The 22,485-nt window shown below is 36.2% G+C and overlaps 3 protein-coding genes, 1 long non-coding RNA gene and 2 other non-coding genes across 6 annotated transcripts in view; 3 read left to right on the forward strand and 3 right to left on the reverse strand.

Moving 5' to 3' along the window:
* Positions 1-13: 13 nt before the first annotated feature.
* LOC117794233 lies at positions 14-9,179 on the reverse strand. Its single transcript, XR_004618399.1, has 3 exons — positions 8,991-9,179; positions 8,373-8,505; positions 14-246 (listed from the first exon to the last, which is right to left on the reverse strand). It is a non-coding gene; the product is annotated as an uncharacterized LOC117794233 (long non-coding RNA).
* A 1,054-nt stretch (positions 9,180-10,233) lies between these two features.
* On the forward strand, positions 10,234-14,270 carry LOC117794229 (dolichyl-diphosphooligosaccharide--protein glycosyltransferase subunit STT3A). The gene is made up of 6 exons (XM_034634788.1): positions 10,234-10,627; positions 10,949-11,277; positions 11,539-11,928; positions 12,124-12,411; positions 12,614-13,090; positions 13,302-14,270. The coding sequence occupies exons 1-6, from the start codon at positions 10,507-10,509 to the stop codon at positions 13,854-13,856; spliced, it is 2,160 nt and encodes a 719-aa protein (XP_034490679.1). The 5' UTR covers positions 10,234-10,506; the 3' UTR covers positions 13,857-14,270.
* Positions 11,967-12,048, forward strand: LOC117794383. Its single transcript, XR_004618421.1, has one exon. It is a non-coding gene; the product is annotated as a small nucleolar RNA Me28S-U3344 (small nucleolar RNA).
* Positions 13,139-13,222, forward strand: LOC117794384. The gene has a single exon (XR_004618422.1). It is a non-coding gene; the product is annotated as a small nucleolar RNA Me28S-U3344 (small nucleolar RNA).
* Positions 14,271-14,383: 113 nt separating the features above from the next.
* On the reverse strand, positions 14,384-19,602 carry LOC117794228 (ionotropic receptor 21a). The gene is made up of 5 exons (XM_034634787.1): positions 19,450-19,602; positions 18,393-18,659; positions 16,838-17,717; positions 16,588-16,780; positions 14,384-15,339 (listed from the first exon to the last, which is right to left on the reverse strand). Exons 1-5 carry the CDS (start codon positions 19,600-19,602, stop codon positions 14,532-14,534), a joined length of 2,301 nt encoding a protein of 766 aa, XP_034490678.1. The 3' UTR covers positions 14,384-14,531.
* Positions 19,603-20,648: 1,046 nt separating this feature from the next.
* Positions 20,649-22,485, reverse strand: part of LOC117788557 (band 7 protein CG42540-like) — a 4,424-nt gene continuing 2,587 nt past the window's right edge. The window contains exon 3 of the mRNA XM_034627345.1: positions 20,649-20,687. Within this exon, the coding sequence (XP_034483236.1) occupies positions 20,649-20,687 (39 nt within the window). The remainder of the gene's footprint in view (positions 20,688-22,485) is intronic.

Raw genomic sequence — 22,485 nt, forward strand, 5'->3', positions numbered from 1 at the left:
TGTTCTCGCTCGCTCTCTCTCGGGCTTCGCCTACTCGTTGCTCAGTCTGCTCGCTCTCAGCGTGGTATTTGTTTGGTTTGCTATTCTTCAGCAATTCTACAAGTGTTTCTTTGTCTACGCTAATTAAAATTCGATGCGTTCGTTGTCGCTGAAGTTGCTGTCAATTGGTTGCTTCTGTTGCTTCGCTCTCGCCTTCATCAGTGTCGGGTCACATTGTTGCATAGAATTTTACTCAAGGCACTCCAGCTGCAATTAAATGTACACAAAGAGTTCGGCATTAAATATCGATTGAAAATAATTGAGCTCGTTAAGCGATAATCTCAAGCGCCTGGGAAGAAGTTCAGCTGAATATCGATTGCAATTTAGATTCACAACTTATAAAATATTCGATAACATATCCATGTATCTACTATATCAATATCTATCAAGGCTGCAAACCGGTTCGGTTCGGGTTTTTAAGCAGCCTGAACCGGGTCATGAGCCGAACCCTTGAAATTATTTACTTTGCGAACCCTAGCCTAAACCCAACCGCTTTTTAAAAAACAAAAGGGTTCAGCTCGTAAAAAAAATGAATTACATAAATTTTATGGTTTTCTAATATTACGTAATTATATGAGACTTCGGATTAAAATAAGTCATATCTAAATCTTTAAATAAATTTAAATTATCATCAAAAATTTGATTTCTTTTTTAAAAATAATTTAATAAGTTCAAAATGTATAAAAAAATTTGTAACAATAAAAATATATTTTTTTTGTGTATGAAATTGAACCAAGGTTCGAACCCAAACCTTGGGTTCAGGGCGTATATAAACGAATTTGCGAATCGAACCGATTTTTTGCTCTATGGTTCGAACCGCCGAACCGAACCTTTAACAACATTTTGGAGGTTTGCAGCCTTGATATCTATTTTGTTTTATAAGCCTGTTACAAAGCAACAAAGCCAACTGAGAATTAATTGACAACTTTTGTACTCGACTTTCATTCAAAACATATGAAAATTTCCTTTAAATTTGCACATTTTAAAAGGTTATCGCTAAGGGAGCAATTGTATGTAGGTATCAAAGAACATTTAGAATAGATTTCAATAATATGACATTTTCCTAAAAAATAGACGCTAAATTGCAAATGACAGAGGCTCAAAACACTTCTAACTTTCGGTAGACACTTAAACAACATTGAACAGTTTTCAATAATCTAAAAATAATAATATAAAATAACAGCTTTTAAGTAAATTAAAACCTCAATAAGAGTGAAAAAAAGCAAGATCTATTTGTTTTTCTGCTCCTTCACAAAAAATAACTTTCAGTAGGAAAACAAATTGAGAACAATTTCTTAATCAAATTTGTTGAATTCAGTTTGTAAATCAATCAATTGATAACTATGATCGGCAGTTCAAAATTCAGCTCAATCAAAGTGAAATTAGTCAATCAATGACTTGCACATAAAATTCAATTGTCAATTCAATTTGCATAATATTTTTTTATGCCCAGCCCCAAAGTAAAAGCTATTAATAATTAATAGCTGAAACTAACTTCCAACGACACAAAGCAACTTTCCTCAACGATTTGACTTTCTCTCGAATGTGTGCGAAATTGTGTAAATTATGTTAGAAGTCATGCATGCCCAAAAACACTTTAATTTTCTGCAATTAACTATCGAATACCTTACTACATATATCATGCATTTCTATTAGTCTTTTCTTTCAGTGTACCGTCAGTGGTTCTATTATAATATCAACATTATTCACTTCACTTCACTTGCTTTCAATTGATTCGTTCCTGCAATTCTAAAATTTAGCACAGATTTTTTTTTTGTTTTCTGCCCTGTAAAAATAGAGGGAGCTATAAAATGTATATTCAACTGTCGATTCTATTTAAATTATAAAATTAGAATCGGCTGCAGATGTTGTAAAATCTAAAATAAGTTTTATATATTTGGTATATTTCATCTAATCAAAGGATCCACTATTAAACCTCGAGCAGGTTTAGTAGCTTAAGTTTAAAAGATATATGCTGGTCTCCTCTTTTTTTGAATACCATTCCAGCAATCTGCATAGTTAATATATTATTGGTATGAGTCTATTTTGTGGGATAACAGGGTATTATACTTCGCGCACTCTTACTTTTCGAAGTTTAAACATTAATATCTGGTAGACTTAACTATGTATTCTGTAAACAAAGAGACTGGCTTTAAAGGGTATCTGCTAGTCGAGCACCTTCGACAATCTCTCTTATATCTCAAAATCTTGTCAGTCATAAAAGATTGATGATCTCTTATGCGTCGATTCTCTTGTTTCGCCTTTGATGAAATGACGTCACTCCGTTGAACAAAACTGGTTTCCATTGACTTTAAATCTCCGATGCGACTGAAAGACTGGGGTAAGGGGAATACTTGGGGGAGGTGGGGGAAGAGTATTATCTATATGGGCCAATTGAACGTGATCGGAAATTGAGTTAAGCCAAATTACGATAATTATTCCATGTTGTCTGTCTGTCTACCTGTTCGGTTATAAATTTATTTAAATAATTATAGTGTCCACGATGGAAACTTCTTGGAAGCCATTAAAGGTAACGCCCATTACGCCCTCTTAGAGGGGCGCAGACAAGTTGGGCCAAAACAAACAAGTTGTGCGTGCTTTGACCCATATAAAGAGGGTCAATACTGGACAGAGAGAAAGAGAGAGAGAGAGAGAGAGAGAATTGAAACTGAAACCAAAACTCAGACAAGAGTTGAGAGTTGGCCAAATAAGCACATAAACATTTCCGGCATTAACATATTCCAAATGGCCCAAAATGAAAGGGGGCAGATGAGCAAGAGAAATAGAGATAGACAGCAAGATAGACAGGAAGAAAGAGATGCAGCTACATCAACCATCAATATATGACCAAATGTTCTTGGCCATATTCTCGGACCTGGCTTAGACTAAAAACGATAACAACAACTACAAATGAGTTGTTTGTCGATTACTCAACACTTTGGCCTATTGTTGTTGCTGTTTGTATTGTTGTTGTTGGTGGTTGATTGAACCCAGCGCCAAGTGACAAACATGACACAAAAGCAACGCCAACGCCAAAAATTAAAAAAAAAAAAAAACAAAAAAAAAGAGCCAATTGCCAATGTTGTCTCCTCTGCATGGGGGTGTGCAATACACACACACACACACACACCCTCGCACATACAAATAGAGGGTATCTCTGTGTGTTTGAACTGAAAACAAGAAAATGGTTAAAGCAGATGAAGTCATCGCAATTTTTTTTGCCTTGAAAAAGCAGCAACCAAACACAAGTGACGATGATGGCTCACCAACTGTGTGTGTGTGTGTATTTTGGTCAAACACACACACATACTGACACTGAAAGCCGTTTAAAACGGCTGCCAACAATAAGTATTGAATAAATTTATACATTTACAATAGTTCAAAATATGCTCGCATTAAATGTGGAGATTTCTATAAAAGATAACTCATCGTCTAACATCAAGACGAATCAGTTCTCAATCGACTTCTATTGAGCTCAATCAATTCTCATAGATATTTATTACATCATTGCCCATTGATTAACAAAGTCTCCCGTCGAGTTTCTAAGAACTCTACCAATTTACACAGAGTTTCAATGAACTCCATTAAGATCCAGCCTTCCAGTGAGTTCTATCAATTCCAATCAACTTCCATCGAGATCCGTTGAGCTTCATCGACTCTCTGTAACTTTCATTGACTTTCCATTGAGTTCCAATGTATTATATTAAACTCCATCAAGTTACATCTATTGCAATCGATTTCTTTGATAATTCCATCTAATTCTCATTGGTTTGTCAATTTTTTTAAATACTTTCAACGAGTTCCATTAATTCCAATCCAATTTAGTTTTTTTTTTTCAGAAGCGATTTTTAACTACTTTTACTCGATTATAATTTTGACGATCAATCGAGTTACTCAAATTGATTTTCATAAAAAAATGACAACTCAACTCAATCAAAATTGGAATATTCAATTTTTTTTAAATACTATTCTATTCTTTGATATCAATTCTATTCCAACGATTTCAAAAGCATAATCCTTCGTATTTTTTTACTTCAACTTCAACTTTTAGCCGCACTTAAAGCATTAACAACCCAAAGAATATCAAGAAATGTTTACTAAAATAAAAATATTCCCCAAGTTCTTTAAATTTATAATACATAAATACTTATTTTTAACAAAAAGAATGCCAAAGCAATGAAAGAATACACAACCTACAACTGCGGAAGAAATAATTGTATAAGATATGAAAACAGTTGAAGAACTGTAAATGTAATTCAAGATATGTAAACAATACGCTCGAATTGTGTTTTCAAATTCCTCAGCTATGAATAATGCAAATAAAATGTTAATATTGTTTTTATCTATATATCTAGAAGAACTTCAAGGTAAACCTTGAAAAAAAACTTAGCCTAACTCCAACATAACCATTAATTTGTTTTTTACATAGCGAAAAAACAGAATTTTAGCTGGTCTTAAGTCATTTAAAGATGATAGTTAAGAAATAATCTTTCAAATGGTCATCCAATTTTAAATCTGTTCTATAAACCTTTAAACTAGACTTATAATCGTTGTTCAAGACTAATTTAGAATATTATAAGATTAAATTTGATTGCGCTTTTATTTTGAGAAATATTTCTATTGGATCTATTTTATAAAACCACAATTTTGGATACTAGATTTTTAATTCGTTGTTAAAAATTGGCTGTAATTCAATATGGCTTTAATTAGTATTTTTAGCAAAAACAAATTATGATCCACATCACTTCAAATTGTCTAATTAGAAATTGTGCTGTTTCCTTAATTAATGATGGATGAAGCCAACGACAACGAAGACGATGACGGCAATCAAACCAAATTGTGAAGCGACCGCTTTAACCAAGGAAGCAAAAGAAGACGACAAAAAGAATATCAAAATTTTAAGTAACGATTATGTAATACACTTTCTATATGATTAAGCGATTGTAAACTATAGACAAAGTGGAACCGATCAAAGATCACAAAAGTCTGATTTATATAACTCATTAAATAAGATATTTATTCTAGACAAGATATAATACTATGATTTTGATCTTATTTAGCAGGTTTTTTACTTTCAATTGAGAAGAAATATTGTATTGACATATGTTACATTTTGAGTAGTAAAATTGTAATACCTTCTAGTAGGGTATTAGAAACTTTCAAACAATGGCAACAACTGACGCCGCGCACCATAAACGTTTAATTATATGAGTTTTTTAAGCTGTTGCCAACATATTTGATGGCTTTTCATGTGTTGTTGGCATTATTATTGTTAACAATATTGGACAAAGCGTCGTGTTGACATGGATCTGAAGAGAAGATGTTGCCAGGCAGTCACCATCGATGCCATTCAGTTTGTCAGGCAGCAAAACAGAAAGTGAAACGACGTATTTTACAATTTCCGTTTCCCACGAATAAACAAAAGAGACAGCAACGTTAATAATAATTAAATTAACAATAATAGGAATAATAATAGATACAAACAAGCAATAGCAACATTGTATTTTTTATGGCTACAAAGGAGCGAAAGCCATAAAAAGAATGATCAGAGGCTTTATCAAAGAGTCACGATATATCAAAGAGAATTTCATACATATGCTCGTAACTCTGATCAAAGAGAATTTGATTAATTGCATTCTTATTTAACAGCAGTTCTAAGGACTGTTAAAGTGACGCTGTTAATGTTAATTTTCAAAAATTGTTGTTAAAACAGCTTAAAGTACTTCATTCCTTTAATTTTAAAGGGAATTCTAACTCTGATCGAAACGAAAAGAAAAGGAAAAAGTTAACTATCTAAAAATATTGTTTTAATATGTTAAAAGCTTTTGTCAACACTTTTTTGAATAGCATCAGTCAAGTCCAGGAAATGTTATCATTAAAAGATAAGCTAAAAAAAAATATATATGCAAATTTTATCTTATCTATAGAAATTTCAAAACATACAAACATACCTATGCTTGCAAATAGTAGGCAACATAATAAAATTTAAAATTTAATCAAATAAATAATTCAATTACGGCCATTTTAGCCCTTGTTGATAATCGTTTATTACGAATAATTTTACATATTACTTATGAATCATTTTGATATTTTTTCAAAACAGTAAATATCATCAATACGAAATTTCAATAACTTTTACAATTCATTATTATTTTTTAGATGAAAGCTTATCGAAAACCGACAACTGATTATAATCAACTAATTAAAGATTTTACTAACAAATGTAAATGCACTTTATTGCTGGAACTAATTTACTCCTCTACTTTGAATGCATTTTAAAGTCTTATTGATAACCAATAATTAATTATAATCATAGCTAAGCCAAATCGAATTCATTTCAAAGCTATTAGATCTGATGAAATATGTTTTTTGCGGATATGTTCCAAACACGTCTCACAATCAAACTTGTTGTCTGTGCACACGTATAGTAAATCGAGTGCAGTTCAGATACAAAATCTCACTTAATATTCCATGCAAATTCGAGCGCATATCTTCAATCAGTGAACTACACTACATACATATGTATGTACAATGTACATATTCTTACACTGTAAGTACATATATATACATATGTAGGCCCGAACAAAGCCGGTCTTTGGTTTAGATTGTTGCCTAGGTAAGGTATTACATACACACACACACACATACATATATGCAATTACATACGTATTTGTTTACTTTGATACTGGGTATGCCAACATGAAAATATGTTTGTATGCAAATGCTAAACACCTACACACAGTAGCGCTCTTAATGCTCTAGGGATGCACTTCAATTAAGATATGAGTTCAATAAATGTTTGTTTTTCAATTTATGTAAAGATTATTCCAAAGTAGCTATGTTATCATTATCGTTTTGATAATTTATGTATGCGATAAACAACTTGCACATGATGTCGCGTTTTCTTAAGTTCGCTTGCAGCCCTGGCATATTACTACTCACAAGCATACACACATACTTATACACAAAAGAAAGAGAAGCAGAAGAAGAACAACTGCAACAACAACGTCACATCAATTGCCTGCCCAACAAATGCAATTGGCTCGCGTGGGGCACATGCAAGTAATGGTGAAGTGCGAAGAGTGGGGAGTGGAGAGTATAAAGCGTGGGGACTGGGGAGTCTAGAGCGTGGTGAGTGGGGAGTATGAGGAGAGGCGACGAGCTAGCTGTGAAGTTGCTGCTGCTTCTTCTCTATGGCACATATTATAGCACATTTTTATCGTATACCCTGAACCATAAAAATTGCTTATTAAGAGTATGATAGACTTAGCAACTGCAGATAGTTTTAATAATAAAAATTCAATATAAATTTACTTGAGCCATAACAGAGTGATTATTTATCTATACACTGAGAGTAATAGCAAAGATACATGTACAAATTAAGCTATCAATATTTCTTGTTGCTACAAAGTTCGCTGTCTTACTAAACAAAATAGTTTTCCAAGAAAGATACTGTAGTGGATCATGCTGAAAATATTAACAAGGTGAAGTATTTATTCTACACTACTTTGTTGAACTTGTTGAGTTCTTATTTTGTGAGTAAGGCATCGTACTTTTATCATTGTTGTGAACATTAACAATAATAAACAATAGATATACAACAATATTTTAAATAAATTTAGTTTTGTTATTTACTATCTACTATATAAATTAAAAAACAATAAACACAGTTATTTCTTGTTGTGAACTAATTAGGTAATTAGTTTATTTAAGGAAGCAGTAGTGCATGAGAATGTCATCGTGTTAATAGTATAGAATTACAAATATCTACATATATCATTCTACATTTTGCTCACTGTGGTTAAATAAATAAGGAACAAAGGTGAAGTTAATAACATCACCTTGCTTTTATTTTCAACAGAGACTGTGGTGAATGAGCACATTAATTCACCATGATCATGATTCTTTTCCAAGAATTGCCTGTAGTTCCCATGTGGTGTATATAGCATTAGAAAACTTGAGATTCAATTACAGGATAACAGCTAGTCGAGCACGCCTGACTGCAGGCATTCTTGCTTGTTTTCTATTTGCGTGTGCGTGTGCTTGCAACTGCCACCATCAGCAGCAGCGTCGCCACCGCCGGCACCACCCGCTTCGCCACGCGTTGATGTTCGATTTTTCACCATTCTTGAAAAACGTATGGAGTGCATGTGCATTGCAACTATGCATCTGTGTGTGTATATCGTAATCAATTTGATTTTGGGCATGCACTGCAGTAAATCCACATACAATATTTACATACATACATACATATGTAACTATTTCTCTCTCTGGCTCTCTGAACAAACCCCTACTCCTCTACCCTTTTACACCCCTTTTTTTTGGGTACTTACCACATTGAGCCGTTGCTGCACTTCTTGAAGTTGTTGTTATTCTTATTATTGTTGTTGCTCCTCTCTTGCTCTTCCTCTTGCTGCTGTTCTTGTTGTTGTTGTTACAACTTCAATTGTAGGCGGTGTCCCTGCGCTGCATAACGGTTGATATAGTATACATATGTACATACATTTATTGCAGCAGTATAAAATAATTGGGATTTATAATTTATTTAAAGCGCGGCATAAGCCATCAACCACAGACACACACATACAGGCACACACACTCAACACGCACGCACACACACATTCGCCTACATGTGTGAAAAACAATAAAAACAACAAAAACAAAAAAAGTTATACATATCACAAGAACAACAATGCTGCTGCTGCGGCGTCGACTGCCCTTCGTTATGTTATGAACACACAGAGTTTGACATTTTAACTATAGTTGCGTATGTATGTATGTGTGTGTGCGTGAATTTTCTAGTTAGTATGTAGCTGGGCCAATTGTAAAAATCCAATTTGAGTTGTTTATCGTACACACATAACACACATGCACATGCACACAATCGCAACACATACAGACACACGTGAGCGCACTTTGTTATTAATTGTAAATAATATTTCAAATTTTACCAGCACGCGGCACAAACAAATGCGTGTCTTCAGATGTCAAATAATAAAAAAAAAGCACAAGCTCTTTAAAGTAAAAACAATAACAATAAGTCGGCAGAGCAGCGACGACGACGTCCGCGCGAGAGCAACGACAGCGACGACCAGACGACCACGATTTAATGAATCGCAAGTATGCAATGCGCAGGTCTCTTAGTCGGCATTCAACCGAGAGAAACGAGAAAGAGAAACCGGACAAAATGTGACGTCACAGTTTCAAACTTCGCATGGCAATAACAAACGAAAATTGATGTAAATTAATGCATATGGTTAAAATTTCTAATTAGAATATATATGCAAATAAGAACTTTCTGAATGGAACTTTGCTAATTGAGTACAAAATTCTGTTACTAATTACATTACAAATATATACGATCATTTACAAGACTTAATGTTGTGACGACATGCGCGAAGAGAAAAAAAAGAGAAAGAGAGCCTCATTAGTAAGCAAAACATGGCTATCGCGGCGCCAAAATGTTATCGGAGTCAGAGCAGAGAAAATCCAAAACAGCTGACAATCTGTTGCAATGCAGCTAAAACTGTTATCATAACACATTACTAAATACCGCGCTTTTTTAAATGTGGGCACGACACGTAATGAAGTTGTTTTAAGTGCAAGCTGGTTTGTGGTCCAGCTGCTGTCGGAGCAATGACTCCTGCATGAATCACCAATGAGTTGCATTTAGAATGGTTCGCGATGCTGTCAGAGCGATAATGATATTACAAGACAGACCAAGCAATAAGCATTGCGTGAACAAAGAACGTTACAATCAATGCATTCATATGAACATATGTACATACATATATGCAACTGACTCATACTGAGTGATAATGTTTTACTTATGTAAATGTGTTATATATCCTAACTAACTACACTATTAAAACTTCACATAAATTATAATCATAATAATAATATTTCATAGATTTTAGTACATTGACGCACAACATTTATCGGCACTAAATTAAATAAGAACCTTTATCAACGCGTTTATGTTTTTCAAACATTTATTTATGTTAATTGTATATTCGCTTAATTCAACAAACTATTTTATGATCTATAGTCGTCAAGTACGGTCACTCTACCCGTTTAAATTCAAAGTTGATTCGTTGTTTAATTCAAGAATTCAAATTACATGCCAGCAACAAATCGACTCATCGATTGCCGGTTTCCTGCAACAAATCGAGCTATCGATAACATTCTGCGCAGTTCGGGCGTCTAGCGAATTTTCTTTTGGCTGCCACGAAGCTGCGCCGCATTTTAATTTCGTTTGTTTTTAAGCTCGTTGTGCTCAAACAAAACAGAGCGAAGGTAATGTGCAGAATTGATGTGTGTTTGAACTGTAAAGCCGCGTGTGGAATTGCGTATATTGCCCAATAAGCAACGTCGATATTAAGTCGCACCGGCATTTCTTGGCCACACACACACAGTAGTGAGAGCCGATACCACTACCAATACCAATACCAAACCAATACACCGGCCATGACTGTTGATATTAGCAACGTAAGCGGCGGAGCGGCGACAAAGGCAAAAGGTCTCCTAACATGGGAAAAGCAAGAGCATCTTGTCAAATTGGCAATACTCATTCTGGCCGCCGTTTTGTGTAAGTATTATTAGTAGAAGCATAGCAATATGTATAAATTCAAATTGCGGGGGCGGGGACGCCAATATCCATACGTGTGTGAGTGTTTGAGTAGGACGTGTATATGTGGGCGTGAATTTAGCTGGACACAAACAAATTCAGTATCGATAATTTCGCAGACAAAATAATCGACTGGTTCAGCAAATTCAAAATGGCTTTCTATCGATAGACGGTGTGAAATAATTTCATAATTAATCGAACTATCGTGAATATATCGTGTGTTTGCGATATGTGTTAAGTTTTGCGACCAACTTAACTCATTCATTTTATTGCCGCTTCCAGCATTCGCCACACGTTTATTTTCCGTGCTGCGCTTTGAAAGCGTCATCCATGAGTTCGATCCATATTTTAATTACCGCACCACGCGGTTCCTTGCCGAGCAAGGCTTTTACAAATTCCACAATTGGTTCGATGATCGCGCCTGGTATCCGCTTGGCCGCATCATTGGCGGCACCATTTATCCCGGATTAATGGTCACCTCGGCAGCCCTCTACAGGCTCATGTGGATGCTGAACATAACGATTGACATACGGAATGTCTGCGTGTTTCTTGCACCATTCTTCTCATCGCTCACCACGCTGGTCACATATGCTTTGACCAAGGAAATACACGTGAGTATGCGACACTACATCACATTGAGGTTAAAGGCGATCGAGCACAGGGTGTATCTATATAAGGTCACGTGCTCAGCACAGTTGCTCTCGTTGAGGCATCTATTCTGACAGGTTGAAAGCAAGAGTTCGTTCCAGCGGAGAGAGCAATTTTAAAAGTTAAACTACCTCAGCTGTCAACGAAGACGTTACCTTGTATAAATACACCTTGATCGAGCACATGTTGTTTACTTGAAATTATCACTCTCCAAATATTTATAGAGCACTGGTGCTGGCTTGGTCGCTGCTGCGCTAATCTCGATTGTGCCCGGCTATATATCACGCTCGGTGGCCGGTTCCTATGATAACGAAGGCATTGCCATCTTTTGCATGCTCTTCACGTATTATCTATGGATCAAGGCTGTGAAAACAGGCACAATATTCTGGTCGGCGATGTCGGCGCTTGCCTACTTCTATATGGTATCGTCGTGGGGCGGTTATGTGTTCCTTATCAATTTGATACCATTGCACGTGCTCGCACTGATGATCACCGGACGCTTCTCACATCGCATCTATATAGCATATAGCACCCTATACTGTGTCGGCACTATACTCTCCATGCAGATATCGTTTGTGGGCTTTCAGCCCATCCAAAGCTCGGAGCACATGCTGGTAAGATTTCTATATAACTTGTATTTATAGTTTCCCCTTGGCATAATGATGATTACTTTTGTAATTCTTGATAGGAAGAGTATGAAACATAATGAGTACTATAAAACCCAACTGATGCATCACAACTAAAATGCTTGACTAGCTACATTTATAGACATTTCATCTCATCTTGATTTTGGTTCTTCTCTTTAACAGGCCCTTGGAGTTTTTGGTCTCTGTCAGATCCATGGATTTGTGGATTATCTACGCTCTCGCATGCCCAAGGAGCACTTTGATCTGCTCTTCAAGACGCTGGTGTCCAGTGTGATCAGTCTGGTGGTAATTGTGGGCACATTGTTGACACTCACTGGCAAGGTGTCTCCTTGGACGGGTCGCTTCTACTCGCTGCTGGATCCATCCTATGCAAAGAACCACATTCCAATTATTGCTTCCGTTTCGGAGCATCAGCCAACGTCATGGTCATCATTCTACTTTGATCTACAGGTAAATATCAAGAGAGAGAGAGAGAGAGAGACTGAGAGATAACTCCAATATCTGTCCACTTGGTTGATGATACCCAAATACGATGTGAATGAGTTGCGCCTTAATGCACCCATTGATTACATGCACTTTGATCGCTGAAACAAGTTTATTGGCAACCATTTTAATGCTAGAATTATTCATTAATTACTCTTTCCTTTTGCAGATTCTGGTGTTCCTCTTTCCCGCTGGACTTTACTTTTGTTTCTCACGCTTAACCGATTCGAACATCTTTATCATTTTGTATGGCGTGACGAGCATTTATTTTGCTGGCGTTATGGTCCGTCTAATGCTTGTGCTGGCGCCTGTGATGTGTGTGCTCTCTGGTATTGCCATATCGCATCTGTTGGCCAAGTATATCAAGAGCGTGGACACGGGCAGCTCAAAGCCGGCAACGGAAAGCAAGCGTCAACACAAGAAACTGGAGCAACAGAGTGGCGGTGTTAAGAGCGAGGTGGCCATTGGATTTGTAGCGATTATAACACTTATGCTTATCGTTTATACACTCCACTGTACGTGGGTCACCTCCGAGGCCTATTCCTCGCCCAGCATTGTCCTCAGTGCACGTTCCCACGACGGCGGTCGCATCATCTTTGATGACTTTCGCGAGGCATACTATTGGCTGCAAATGAACACGCCCGAGGTGAGTTCTTGACGAGATTACTAATTAGACATTTCTCCAAATTAATTGTCACTTTATGATGAATGCAATTTGTATATTCTTGATAGGAAGAGTATGAAACATAATGAGTACTAACAAAATATTGCTGATTGTGCCACAACAATAGCAACAACTTGTGATCCACTTTAAATTACAAATGTTTTCATAGAGTATTTTATCTTTCTCTGTTTAGAATGCTCGCATCATGTCCTGGTGGGATTATGGCTATCAGATAACGGCCATGGCAAATCGAACGATACTCGTGGACAACAACACCTGGAACAATACGCATATCTCACGTGTCGGTCAGGCCATGGCCTCCTCCGAGGAGAAAGCCTACGAGATAATGCGTGAACTGGATGTGGATTATGTTCTGGTCATATTTGGCGGCCTCACCGGCTATTCATCCGATGACATCAACAAGTTCCTATGGATGGTGCGCATTGGCGGCAGCACCGATCGTGGTGCCCACATTAAGGAGAAGGACTACTATGCAGCAAATGGCGAGTTCCGTGTGGACAAGGAGGGTTCACCCACATTGCTCAATTGTCTCATGTACAAGATGTGCTATTATCGCTTTGGGCAAATGTACACGGAGGGCGGCAAGGCGCAGGGTTATGATCGTGTTCGAGCCGCTGAAATTGGCAACAAGGACTTTGAGCTGGATGTCCTCGAGGAGGCATATACCACAGAGCATTGGCTGGTGCGCATCTACAAGGTCAAGGATTTGCCAAACAGAGGCGTCTAAATATTACACTCCAACCCTCTGCTGCTGTCTCTCTCTCTCTCTCTCTGTCTGTCACTCTCTCTTTCACGCAGCTATCTCACTTTTTGTCGATAACATTCGCATGCATGGAAATACCAAGTGTAATTTGTACATTCATTAAGCTTAGCTCTTATATTATTTTTCTTTATATTTGAATTAAGAAATCTCTAACTTGAGTATTATTGTTGCGCTCTCTATCTCTCTTACTTTATCTCTCTGCATCTCTGTCTAATCTGAGAGAGAGGCGTTTAAATTGTACTTTAATCAGTTGCGTCTGAATTGAAATGCGAGGCAACAAGTGTATAATCCTTAAATGTAAGCGAAAACAAAAGAACAATATATATATATATACAAATATGTAAAGACTAAACACAACTCACAGAAATTGTTAAACAATTTCATTTTTATTTTTTCAACTCTTTGTACGGAACGGAGTTTGCCAATGAAATGAATTTTTGTAATTTATACATACATTCATACATAAATGTATAATATATAGGTGTGTTCCTGCTAACAATTTCAATCGAGATTTAAAGATATTTAGCGCAAATTTCACGAAAATTTTAAGACAATTGCATTTTCATTTACTGTTGTTACAAATTAGGTTAAAAAACTTTGAAACATATTTTATAGAGATTCTTTAGCTGTAAATGTGCTTTAGTCATTGTGATTAATATCTTGTTCCGGTTGAAGCAGTGTGCCCAAAACCGCATCCTCATTCAGCTCGTTGCTTTGCTCTTGAATTGACTCCAGATTAGCGATAAATTCATCCAATCCCTCCAAGGATTCATAGACATCCGCTGGCAGATCGTCCATAAGATCCGTGGACGTTGTGTGCTCATCGGAGTTACGTAAATCCGACTCGGGATCATTTGGTGATTCATTGCGATTGGAGTTGTAGAGTTCACGGAATGTGCGTCGTGTCAGATTGAATTCCCTCATTCCGAATCCCATGCTTTGATTGGCATCCTCGGCGGCATGTCGTCGTGCTGCCTTGCGTACATCGTGATCTTCCTGTTCGGCCGAGGTGCGTTCCACGGCGGAATTGCCACGGGATGAACATGTGCTGGAGGCGCTCTTCCGTGACCTTTTGATAATCTGCCGACATTTGTTCGTAATGCCGCCAACGATCTCCGATATCAAGGCTATGGCGCCCATAAAGTAACCAATGCCCATCAGCAGGAACATGCCCTCCGTATCCGCCGTGGTCAACTGACGCTCCTCCTGGATAATCTCACGCAAGGATGAGCTGGCACTCGCCTGTAGAAGATGACCCGTCGACGAACGCTGCATCGCCCAGCTGACCTCGTGTCCCAACTTGATCATCAGTCCGCTCTCCTGGGCCATCATGATCATCGAGTCAATCTTCCGCTTGTACACCGAATTGCGGGGGAAGAGAAATCCAATTTGAAAGAGTGCAAAACACTCCTCGCTCAGATGCAAAGCCGAGCGGCGTGAGAGATTCCTAAAGAGGGGGAGGAGGAGAAACTCATTGGAGACATTTTTTTATCCACATGTTAGTAAATTTCCAACACTTAGTTGGCAGCTTTATGACTAAAAGTTGTCAGAAAGCCTTTAAAAGTGTCAACTTTAAGTGCATTTTTTATCTAGTTTGACAAGAAGAATTTAAAGGCACTCATTATCGTATAGTTATTAGATTTTGAAATCTATCCATAAAATTTAAAGTTATATTTTATCGTAAAGTGGCTACAATTAAATAAGCGCAATTCGTAAAACAATTTGACAACTATATATATGATGAAAATTTAAAAGCACAAGTTAAGGGAATACTACTAGTTGACAACTAGTTGTTAAACTTGGACAATTACAACTTAAAGTTACATTTTATCATTGAGCTATTAGGCTTTAAAATATGATAAATTTTCGCTTAAGTGTGGGAAACTAAATAATTATACCCTGAGCACATTGAAAATGAGCAAAAATAGGGTATAATGTGTTTGGCGGAATGTATATAACAGGCAGAAGGGGGCGTGGCTGACCCCCCAAGGAAAATATATATTCTTGATAAGGATCAACAGCCGAGTCGATTGAGCCATGTCCGTCTGATTAAGTTTGTTTTTATTTTAGGATCGGACCACTATATCATAAAGCTGTCATAGGAACGATACATCGAAAATGAAGTTTTAGTATCAAAAAGTTTTTTATTTGTTGAGATATCAGAACCAAACTGATAGAATATGCAGCTGGGCTGGTGTTATACATCCTAACCAAATTTGGTGCAAATCGGTTCAGTATATCATATAGCTGCAAAAGAGACGCTCAGTCGAAAATTAAGTCTTAGTATGAAAAAGATATTTGTATTTTGAGATATTTTAACCAAACTGTTTAAATATGCATTTAAGTTGGTTTTGTTCATCTTGACCGAAAATCGTTAAAATCGGTGTACTATTTCATACAGCTGTTATAGGACAGATCCGTCAAAAATTAACTTTTAGTATGAAAAGTTTTTTGTTTTTTGAGATATCTTAACCAAACTGTTCAAATATGCATTAAAGTTGATTTTGTACATTCTGTCCAAATTTGGTTTAATTCGGTGTCATATATCATATAGCTGCCATAGGAACAATAGGTCGAAATTAAACTTTCAGTACTGACAGTACAGGGCACAGGGTATCCTACTATCGAGCGTTCTCGACTGTAACCGCCCACTTGTTTCAACATGTAGATGCAATTTTTTTTGAGTCTTTCTTACTCATTGGAATAATTGGACTGAACGAGGTATTCCAAACGCGCCTTCGAGCCGAGAAATGCGTAATTCCAAAAGAAACTTTGGGTGACATTGCCGATGCCTTCCTCAAGGGAGCCGACAAACTCCATTTTCTTGTAGAGCTTCGAGGTGGCCTCATGTGTGGAACTCTGGAACCAAGACTCCCAGCCGCCATTGTCTGAAAAGGAAGAAAGAGAAATTATGAATTTGGATTTATATAGATTCCTTCACCTACCCAACGTGCAGACGCGAAAGAAGAGACCAAGAAGATCCAGAACGGAATCAACGGTATCCGGAAAAGCGGGTAGTGTAACAAATGCAATTATGGAGCCCGTATAACATGATGTTATGATGATGGTAAAAAGCCAATAGGCGCCAATCAATAAACGAGTTGAAGCTTTTTGGGTATTGCTCCATGAATACTTTCCAGTGAATGTGAATGCATTCGTGAACATGCCAAAGACGTACCAAAACATATTCTCAATCTCACCCCAATTGCCCATGAGATGGCTAAGAGTCAAGCGATCCGTAAAAACGATGGGAAATACTCCACCCAGATAGACACAGATCAGGGCAACCCAGACGGGCCACTGAAAGGGACCCATAATTGCTCGATATTTGGGTAGAGCTTTCGAGGCGAGCGTTATGAATGCGGCACAATCTCGGGAATGTCCCACCGACATTTCCGTATTTTTTAAACGTTCTTCCGTCATATAAATTCCCGACATACCAATGTCAGCTCCACCCATACTGATCTGCAACTGTATATTATCCACAGTACTTTTAATCGTGGGCAACATCGGAGTCTCCGTAATATCCACACTGAAGTTCAAACGTTTCGCAATCATACTCAGGAGTCGCATCTCGATGCCATCCCAAAGCAATTGTCCCACTCCGGAAGAGTCCAGTGTCTTGATGCGGAATATAAACGGAGGTTGATTCGCTGCCGATACCTGAAATCGATGTCCGGCAAATCCGCTTTCGAATTTTGGCGGAAATAGATTGATGTGTGGACGCGATAAGGCTCCCTTGATCCAACTGGTCAAGACCAATCCCGTATTGGAGCCCAATCCATCGGCGTATAGCTTGTGCGTGTACAGCACATAGGGACGTTCCTATAAGGTACAAATCAGATCAACAAATCGATAAAAATACCCTGTAATACACCCTGAAAGTAGCTAAATACTTTGTTAACAAATGTGAAATATACTCAGATTAAATAGAATTTTAAATATTACATTAAAAATGCCCTGTAAACCGATTGAAAAAGCCTAAGCACTTTGGAAAATCATCTTATATATACTCAGCTCAAATGAAATTTTAGATAATACATAATTATCCGTTTTTAAATACCCTATATATTAATAATTTTATTAAAAATACCCTGTAAGCCCATGAGAATTACCGAAACACCCTGTTAACTAATCTTAAATACACTCAGCTCAAATAAAATCAGAGGGAATGACTATATGTCGTCTACTCTGAAATACCCTATAATCCAATGTTGAGATTGAAATTCGAATAAACCCTATAAAGAAGTAAACATCTTACTACTTGATTATCACATACTCTGTTAATTAATCGCATAATATCTCGACTCAACTTAAAATACCCTGTAAATAAATCTAAAATAATGAATATACCCTCTGCCTAAGTATAGTTTTTTGAATTAACCTGAAGCTCCAATTAATTATTAGAAAATTTGCCTGCGATACGAGTTAAATTACCCAAACACTTAAATCCTACTTAAAATATATATAATTAAAGTAACTTACACGCTGGGGACTGGCCATTAAAGACTCGCCGATAACCAACAGGTTGACAATATCCGATGACAGTTCTGAACTCAAAAAATCCCTTAGTTTCCATTGCGACGAACTAGAGACGAGAACTACACGACTTTCCGTTTGGGGACCCAAGATTTTGCGTGCCATCAATGGATCGGAGAGAAATAGAATATAACTTTTGCAGCTGCTGTCAATATAACTATTCAGCTTTCGATTTATTGGCTCATAATCCTCATTTATATAGCCATGATAAAAAGTTATCGGCATGGTCTGTAAATTTTAGAAAAAATGGTCTCCAGATTTGTAAATTGCTAACATATAAAACAAGTATTATTTTCAAACATTAAATTTTAACTCATCTTTTGGTCCTTTGTCTTTTGTATATATAGATTACTGTACTAATTTCAGTTTTCAATGTCATCTCTGTTTCCCAAGTCCCAAATATTCCTGTCCTTTTCACTTTCTTTAAATCGTTTCATTTTTAATTTTTCGGATCAATCATAGTGTCATTTTCTCCAACTCAGTCTCCATCTCAATCTTTGGGATTATTATCTCAACTTTCATCTCAGAGTCCGTCTTTAATCATCGCTTTAATCTCAATTGATTTTTTTAAATCCCTGTTTTTATCTCTTTCTTAATTAAATCTTAATCTATGTAAATTTCTCTCTCAATCATCATCACTGTCTTTGTCTCGATTTCCATCAAACTTTGTCTCATTCTAATTCTCAATCTTCAATTTAAATCTCTTTTTTTTGATTAATTTCAATCTCAAACTCCAGAACAGTCTATGTTTCAATATTAATATTTACTCCATAATTTTTTCGATTTTTTTGTCAGTCTACCTCAATCTCCATATTAATTTCTATTTCAATCTTTATTTTATTCTTTGTCTCAGTCGTAGTCTCCGACCCAATATTTGCCTCAATATCCCTCTCGATCTCCACTTCAATCCTCGGCTCAGTCTTCATCTCAATTTTCTTATCTGTCTGAATTTCCATCAAAATCTCAATTTTACTGTCATTCGTCGATTTCAATCTATTTCCCAATCTTTGTAACTCACCTTGAAGAGATTTTCCAAAAGCTGTCTCTTCGATGTGGCCACAAATCGGTCATAATAGATAACCGGCGGACATTTGGCTAGATATTCCTTGGCTATTTTATTGACCAGGGAAACCAGCGAATTTGTTTGCTCCAAATTGTAGGAATTGAGCATTTTATTGGCCAAAATTTCCGAGCGCGGCTTCGGCTTCCCATGGAAAGTGGCATCCACACGACGTTTGAGGCGTCTCCCAGGACAATTTCCATAGATCTCCCGATTGAGACGATGTCGTTCAATCAGACGTGAACTCACACATCTCACGGGTAAATCCTTTGTTTCTGATTCCCATTCGAGGCTCAGCAATTGTCCGAGTTGCAACAGCGGCAACAGGCACAAACACGTCCGCCACAGCCACATGCTGCAAGTGTAAATGTGGCAGCCACATGTGGCGAGTGGCTTTATATGTGTCGAGTGTGCCTTCCATTCGATTGCCACACGCGAGAGGTCGTCACCCAAAACGAATTAAATACATACACATTTCCCAATTAATTATTGTTTCCCCAAAAAAAGAAATCATCGCAAATTATCATTATCCTTATCATGATTGGAGGTTATTCCAATTCTAACACCTGGCTATGGACAGAGCTAAAGCCTTTGCCTGCCCTATACCTGGTTATTATAGCCCGGCCAATATAAAATGCAATTGATTAACCCCACCGATTGCTACCCGATTGCGCTTTTTAACTCTGACCCAAATTCCTGATTTTAACAGCCAGGAGCGTAGGAAGATTCTTTTAACCAGTTTAAAGGGTAAAATTTACGAATATTTATATTCAATCAAGCTATAAGAGAAGAAGTATAACACATATGCTTTATCCTTCAAAATCATGGACGTAGTGAAATACTGTGTTAGTTAAGAAAGGGGGACAGCAAATATACCAGGTAATCATACATATTTATTTATTTATTTATTTTATTTGTTATTAAATGATATGATAAAACTAAATAACATTAATTCCTGACCCCCGTCCAATTATGGAGTTAACTTTTTAACGATATGCTTTTTTTTGGTGGATAAAAAGTACTAAGGGTAGCTGATCTTAGTTTAATTCGAAAATTGTGAAAAACTCGTTGATATAAAATAAACAAGTTTTGCATACAAAAGTTCTTCTGTAAATTGATAAGTAATAACACAAGTTTTGAAATATGCTTTGAAAATACTAGACTATCCATGACATAGACGTCGTTTGATTCTTAACCTGTTAAAGGGGCATTCTAAAATATGACAAGTTCTTTTGGAAACTAAGTAATTAAAGTAATCTTACCGTATTTAAGAAAATATTTGTCAAAGATGCATCAATTTTTTGAAAGTTAATTGTGTGTTCCGCCCTCAGGCACCAATAAATAAAAATATTTATTGTTGGTTTTTATAATCAATTATCGATTCGTCCCCCGCAAATCGCAAAAAAACACCACATCCACAATTTTTAACATACGTTTTTTTGGTAATTAACGTTTTCTATTAATATTTTCTATTATCTCTCTTAACCGAAGCAAGATCAGACAAGTGAAACTGCTGTAATAGCTAACCAAAGTTATTAAAAATTAAGGCAATACAAGCACCTAGAAGTATGCAGTAGTTTTTATTAGGTAGTAATTTCTATAATAAACTTTAATATATATTGAGATAAATCAGGGATATTCTATAACCATTCCGACTAGTTTTATTACAGCAACACTTAAAAAAAAGTTATCAACTGTTTTCTCAAAATTTCAGAAACCCCATTTTAAAGTTTCTTTCTTGCCGTCTGAAATCCCGTGTCTCTTCTGCCCAACATGTGTATGTTTATATACGGACTTGTTATCTGTCTTGTTATAAACTTATCGCAGTCTGATAAGTCTGTGCCATATCATGCCCAATATTCGAACAAATTTATTTGTACATATATTTGTTTTATGAAAATGCAATAAAATGCTAACAGTAAAAGTTCATAAAATAATTTTTGCGTTTATTGTGCGATTATACGGAGACTTTGAGAATAGTTCGATAAGCAAATATTTAAAAGCTTACCAAATATGCTGGCATTTTTTTTTTTTTTTTTGTAAAATGTGATTAGAAGGGTTAACTGAAAATGTCATTCTTAGAATATGCAGCATTAACTGACTGAAGCACCCTTTATTTACAGAAGATTAAGCCATCCGTTGTACCAGTCACAAGTTCGTCTATATATACGACGATAAAGAAGTACCGACATTCCTCATTTGTTTGGCATTAATCATCGGTATTGACTTGAGCTCAGCTCATGTTTGTCAGTAAACCCTATATAAGTTTGATAAACGCTACACAAACTTATTTTATTTTATATTATTTTATTTTATATTGTTATTATTCAAATATGGAGAAGGGTTGCTTTAGCGGTTGTGATACACATGAACTGATAATCATATAAGTAGTATATTATGTAACATTTTTTTTGGAATATAATTTTAAGCTCTCAAAAACCCCTTAGGATCTAAATTCTTTAAGGCGCATATATTTTTACATAGTTTCATAAAAATATACACATATTTTATGATATAATAAAAGTGATTAAATTAGAATTCAATGTACTCAATGTTGAATTTGGTTAAAATAGCGATACGTACTTACTCAAGTTTCAGCTGGTTAGAAAGGCATATATTTGGAAATATACACGGGAAAGTTCGGATGACAGAAATAACAAAAATAAAGCTGATGATCATACATATTTATTTTATAATTCACAAACAATAAGTCAAATAAATTGAAAAAAAAAAAATAAAATAAATAAAATAAGAAACAACATGAGAGTTGCAGCTGTACTAATAGACAGAGTAGCTCTTGATATATGAATATATATAATATATATGGCTGCTATACGTATTGCATGTATGTATGTATACACATATTAGGGGAATATTGTATACGAAGTTTATACATCGAACTCTGTATAAATAAAAATATTTATAGCATGGAGGATTGAGAATATGGAGCTGGTTGCTCTGGGGGCAAATCTGGCTTGGGTGGCAGTTGCATCA

This window comes from Drosophila innubila, chromosome X (assembly GCF_004354385.1).
Source record: "Drosophila innubila isolate TH190305 chromosome X, UK_Dinn_1.0, whole genome shotgun sequence".
In the NCBI taxonomy this organism is placed as follows: domain Eukaryota; kingdom Metazoa; phylum Arthropoda; class Insecta; order Diptera; family Drosophilidae; genus Drosophila; species Drosophila innubila.